This window comes from Monopterus albus, unplaced genomic scaffold (assembly GCF_001952655.1).
Source record: "Monopterus albus unplaced genomic scaffold, M_albus_1.0 scaffold105.1, whole genome shotgun sequence".
NCBI lineage: Eukaryota > Metazoa > Chordata > Actinopteri > Synbranchiformes > Synbranchidae > Monopterus > Monopterus albus.
In genome coordinates, this window is record NW_018127985.1 from 1,948,525 (window position 1) to 1,954,217 (window position 5,693).

General features: G+C 44.7%; 1 protein-coding gene across 1 annotated transcript in view; it reads right to left on the bottom strand.

Annotated features, from left to right (window-relative positions):
* Positions 1–177: 177 nt before the first annotated feature.
* notch3 (notch receptor 3) overlaps positions 178–5,693 on the bottom strand; it is a 29,169-nt gene continuing 23,653 nt past the window's right edge. The window contains exons 27-34 of the mRNA XM_020610300.1: positions 5,628–5,693; positions 5,319–5,538; positions 5,082–5,172; positions 4,780–4,948; positions 4,352–4,656; positions 4,094–4,241; positions 3,904–4,001; positions 178–3,797 (exon numbers count right to left, since the gene is read on the bottom strand). The exon at positions 5,628–5,693 is cut by the window's right edge and continues 28 nt beyond it. Coding sequence (XP_020465956.1) covers positions 2,304–3,797; positions 3,904–4,001; positions 4,094–4,241; positions 4,352–4,656; positions 4,780–4,948; positions 5,082–5,172; positions 5,319–5,538; positions 5,628–5,693 — 2,591 coding nt within the window. The 3' untranslated portion in view covers positions 178–2,303. The remainder of the gene's footprint in view (positions 3,798–3,903; positions 4,002–4,093; positions 4,242–4,351; positions 4,657–4,779; positions 4,949–5,081; positions 5,173–5,318; positions 5,539–5,627) is intronic.

Genomic DNA, 5,693 nt, shown 5'->3' on the forward strand with positions numbered 1-5,693 from the left:
CCAGAGGAGCTGGAGGAAGTGTCTGGAGAGAGGGAAGTCTGGGCATCTTTGCTTAGACTGCTGGCCCGGTGACCCGGTCCCGGATAAGCGGAGGAAAATGGATGGATGGATGGAATATCTATGACTGCTCCTATAACACAAGGCCAATAAAATATCAGTCACAGCCTTAGCTTCAAATAATGCTAAATGAAGTACATTTTATTGTTGTCATTTTTAGTACATAACAATCATAGAAACATAAGACTTCTCAAGCAAACATCTACTCAGAAAAAACATATGTACAAACACAAGTAGAGAAATCGAAATGTACAAAACATTTAGTGCGACCTGGTAGGGAAATTTGGAGACCAGTTATATATATAAAAACCAAACAAACAAAAATAAAAACTTTTTTCTTTTGTAAGTAAAATTTGAACTAAACAACACATTTTTCAGGTCTGCCAGAACAGTAGGTGAGTCTAGTGAACAGGACAAACAATGAATGAAAGATAATTTCAGTCTATGACACAGCTAGGGGCAGTGTTAGGTCACCACAAAATAGTAACTAAGAGCGGCTTATTCGTTTGTTCCCAATGTCACAAAAGGAAAAAGCAAAGTTTACTTTCTCAGAATTCTACTATTGTCAGTTGACTTTATGCTGAAACGCCCATAGTACGTTAAGGAGAGGATGACCTCTATCCTCAGGTCATATCAGGATAAAGAGATGGTCATTACACAAGGTGTTAGCTGGGAGTGTCACCTAAGAATTCTGTAAAAAAAAATGAAAGGGTGCAGCACTACATAGTAGTGTTTTTACCTTCCATCTCCTCTAACAATCATTTTAAGATGCAACTCCACAGCTCCTGGACTGGAAGCTACTGTAGATGCAAAGGAACGGTCCCCCTGCATGCCATAAAACACCTCCCTGAGGAGTGACAGGGCATAAGCAGTCATAGCCCAGCAGCCCACCCTGATACTGACCACTACATTGACACTAGTAGAGACAAGGTGAGAGCGTTGATGAAATCTCCACTGCTACCGATAGTCCAGAAATGCTTCTGTTTAGTTCAGTGAGGGACATTATGCAGACTCGACAAATCAAACTTCTACCTGTCATCTGGTTTTATTCTGTGTTGGAAACTGCAGAAAGGTGCAGTGTCCAGACTCAACAAGACAGGCAAAATGTAGGAATGTTTGCATGGAAGTCATATAAAATAGCAGCTGGTAAACATAGCTTAGTACACCCAAGGTGATGTTTAAAAAAGGTATCTGTGTTTTCCACAACTATGCACAATACAGAACAAAACAAATTATAAAGGGCAGTGAGAGGCTGATTCTCTATCAAACAATTTCTTAAAATGAATGCAAAGAAGCTTCAGAATTGAAGGTATCATGGCTGGCAGTAGAACTGGAGGTAAGAGTCCTTTAGAGTCAGTTAGAAGCTACAGCTGAAATAGAAACCTAAAATTTTACTCTGCTCATTTAGTTTGTAAATAAGTAAAATTGCCATGCATTAAATACCACCCATATATTATAAATATCCATAGTAGCTACTCTAAATGTTGTATTTGACACACACATTCCCTACAAAACAGGTCACTTGAAGTGCTTTAGAGACACTACATTCTTATTCATAATACTCATGTGGAAAGTAGTCAATTATCACAATTCAATCAAATCAGAACATATCACTACTGTTGAGCAATTCTTAATCAGCTGTTGTTGGCCTAAATAAATATCAGTCAAAAGGTTAAAATTCCTCTTTCTCTGTTAAATGGTCTGAATAATGAATTAAATTCCATTACCATAACTGGCCACACTATAGACATGTAGATGGTCTGTATTATATAAGAGGGGGTGGCACATTATGTGAGAAGGTAGGACAGAAAGAGAGTGGGGGAAAAAAACTAAAAAATGAGTTCAGAGCAATAAAAACAATAAATAAAAATAAACGAATTCCCTTCAACATTTTACTTTTTTTCTTATCTACTCTTTAAATGTTAGTTTTTAGGAGAGTGTCCCTAAGTCTTTGAAATGAAAGACTTGGTTTCTTCATATACTTTTTTTAATAATAAAAACAAGTCCATCTGTGACAGAATTACTTCATTAAATTGTCTGCAGTTTTTTTCAGACAACACACATTTCCCTTTACTTTTTTTTTCTCTGCAAAAATCAAAAGCAGACGGTCCTCTTGATAAACAGTCAATCCAAATCCAATAAAAATCTTGGAAACAGGCTGACACTTATAAACACAGACAGGCCCAAGAGCCAGTCCGCAAATTCTTTAACCCCAGGTCTCTTTTCAAATGGAGGCCATGGGATCCTCATGCAAACACCTGCAACTTGCCATTGGCCTCTGGAATTTGAGTAATTTGGGTCTGGGCGGGGCCAGCAACAGCTGGGCTGGGTGTGGAATCTGACCAATCGGAAACACAGTGAGGAGATGGGCTAGACCAGGGCTCCGGAGACTCTGGGGAGGGGGTCAGGTAGGGGTGCTCACTGGGCAAATGAAGGTAATGCTTGGGTGTGGCATCTAGTGCGGATGAGTAGCTGTGCTGGGAGGGAGGGGTCGGGTAATCCTCCGTTCCTGCAGTGCTGCTGCTTGGCTGGGAGGGCAGAGCCTGAGCGGGCTGGGCTGCTGGTGTGGATACCTGTGGGGGCTGAGCAGGAGGCTGGGGCTGAGAAGGCTGCTGAGGCATCTGCTGCTGCTGGAAGAAAGAAGGTGGAGGCTGTGAGGTTTGGGGTGTTGGTGGGGTGGAGGTACCCATGCGGGCCGTGCTCTGTTGGTTGGTAATAGTGTGGTTGATGAGGGGCTGCTGCTGCTGCGGTTGCTGCTGCTCAGCAATGGAGGGCAGCTTGACTGGGCTGATAGTGGGTGTGGAGGTGACAGGTGTGGGCTGCAACATGGGATTGCGGTAGAGCTGTTGCTGATGCATCAGCATGTTCTGCGGCTGCACTGCTGGGCTCTGGGGGTGCATGCCTGCCTGGCTACTCTGCACAAGATTCATCACTTGCTGACCACACTGGGAGGAGGGAGGCATCCGGTTGTGCCAGTCAAAGGGCACACTAACAGGACTAACCATGCCCATGTTAAGCCCCATCTGGCCTGAACTCAGCACATAGCCATGGTTGACATCTGCAGCCAAAGAGACACGCCCCTGCAAAGACATCCCTCCAGCTCCAAGGTCACTGAGCTGGGCTAGAGACACAGCAAAGGGGCCACCTCCCTCCAACATGCTACTATGTAGCATTGGGGTGTTTGGAACAGACATGGAGGAGTGGAAAATCCCTGGTGACTGCATGGTCACAGGGGAGGTGGGGTTGGTGATGTAGCCAGCATTGCTAGCTCCCCCATGTGGTGAGTCCAGTGAGTCAACTGGAGACAGGGTAACTGAGCTCTCCAGTAAGGCACTCTGCATGTCCAAGGTCAGATTCTTATTGCGGGACTTGACAGACTCCTTCAGACTGGTAGCATGCTTCCCTCCCAGGCTAGAACCCTTAGCCACAGGCCGACGGTTCTTCTTGCCCTGTGGGGTGTTCTTCAGACTAGGCAGGAAGGAACTGGGTGGACACATAAGAGGAGACAGAGTGTGTCCCCCGGTGAGGTGGTGCCCAGGCCCTCCATGGCCCTGGGGACTTCTCACTGTATTGTACTCATCAAGAAGCTGAACAATGTCGTGGTGCATACGCTCCTGCGCAATGTCCCTTGGCAACCTGTCCATATGGTCTGTGATCTCTCTGTTTGCAAAGTGAGCCAGTAGCACCTTTACAGCCTCACAGCTGCCCTCACGGGCTGCAAGGAACAGAGGGGTCTCCTCCTGAAAAAATAAACAGAGCAACAAAACAAAGCCATGTTAGATACAAATATAGGTGTGTTTAAGCCCCACTGAAAGCATGGCTAAATGGGATAAGTGGATGTCATACCTTAAGATCTTGCATATCTTTGTTTGCACCATTCTTCAGCAGGGCAACAGTGGCGTCCACATTGTTAACGGCAGCAGCCCAGTGTAAGGCAGATTTACCTTAAAAGTGGCAACAAACAATGAGATTACACGCCTTTGGTTTCAGTCATGCATAAGGAAAATCACTTGACTAAAAAAATGCAAACACTTACCCAATTCATCAACTGCATTGACATCAGCATGACAAGTGATGAGTTCTTCTACCATGCCCTCTACTGCCAGCCGTGCAGCCAGGATTAGCGCAGTGGAGCCATCATACATACGGGAATCAAGATCCGTAGCCCGATTTCGAATCAGAATCTAGGAGGATGGTTAAGATTTGGTTTATATATATAGTACATGTGCCAAAAGAAGTTATTCACATTTCCACCACTAATGTCAGTAAAAGGTATGTTTTGATTTTCGTTTACCTGGAAGACACCCTGTGCGTCTGCAGCCACTGCAGCATGTAATGGGGTACGCCCTGTGTTGTCCTGAGCATTGGCATCTGCCCCAGCATCCAGCAACCTCTTTGCAGCATCAGCACGAGCGTAGCGTGCAGCCAAGTGGAGCGCTGTCTCGCCAGTGCGGTCTGTTTGGGCAGCAAGTGATGCACCCTGGTAGATTAGGTCAGAGATGATGTTGGCTGAACACTCCTCATTCTCCTCTTCCTCTGTTACCTCAGGCTCTAAGCCACCTCCACAGAATGATGCCAGCATCAAAGGTGTAAAACCATCTGATAAGAGATGAAAATGGCCATGTGTGAGTTTATGTCTATTCAAGTGTTCAATAACATACCAAAGAAGAATGTATAAATAAAAAGTATGAATGTGAAAACGGGGATGGTCTCACTACCAACCTGGACCTCTGACATTAACGTCCATGCAATCACTTTCAAACTCTCCTTGAGGTGGGGTGAGGGCCATGGTAGGAGGCACACGGATGTCTGCGGCTGCAAGGTGATGCTGTGTCCACTGTCTGCTGTCCACTGCATCCTCACTGTCAGATAGCATACTTGGTTCCTCAACCTAAACTCACAGAATGAGAAAACCCAGTTTCATTACTTACTTGAAATGCAGGCTGACATGCTGTTGTAACATTTATATGTGTATGCAAATAGATTATGACAATTTATATATGTAAATAAGTTATGAAACTGACCTTAAGCCTTTTTGCCTCTGGGCAGTCTGAGTCCATCCACTGGTCACTGTGATCTCCAAGAAGAGATTCCTCCACAGTTTTTGGCATGTGTCTGTTTACAGATGAATATGTTAAGCAGTGTTAGCCCCAGGAAGCAAATTCTACATCATACTCCTAAAGCAATTCCAAATCATATTACCAAAGCAATTCAGTCTCAAAAACATAATTAGTACTATTATTAGAGCACCATTAACTTACTTCATTCCCAGAGCATCCTGGCCAACGGGTTCCCTGCGGTTCTTGTTGCTGCTGGGTTCCTTCTTGAGGAAGAACCCCTCAGGGAACCAAAGGGTGCTGTGTTCTCTCTTCCTACGAACAATCAACATGCCTATTACAAGAATGATTAAAAGGAAAAGAGAAGCTATCCCCACCAGCATTGGCTTGCCCCATGGTATGGGGTCTTCGGGTCTCTTTTCACCTGTAGTGGGAAGAGAAGGTGTAATTAAATATGTGCCCCTCATTATTCTCACTAGTCATTTTTTGTGGTCTGTTGGTATCCCTACTCACCACGAGCTTCTTTGAGGGGGTAAGGGAAGCGGAGTATTTCTACAGCTGACAATGCTCCAAGATATT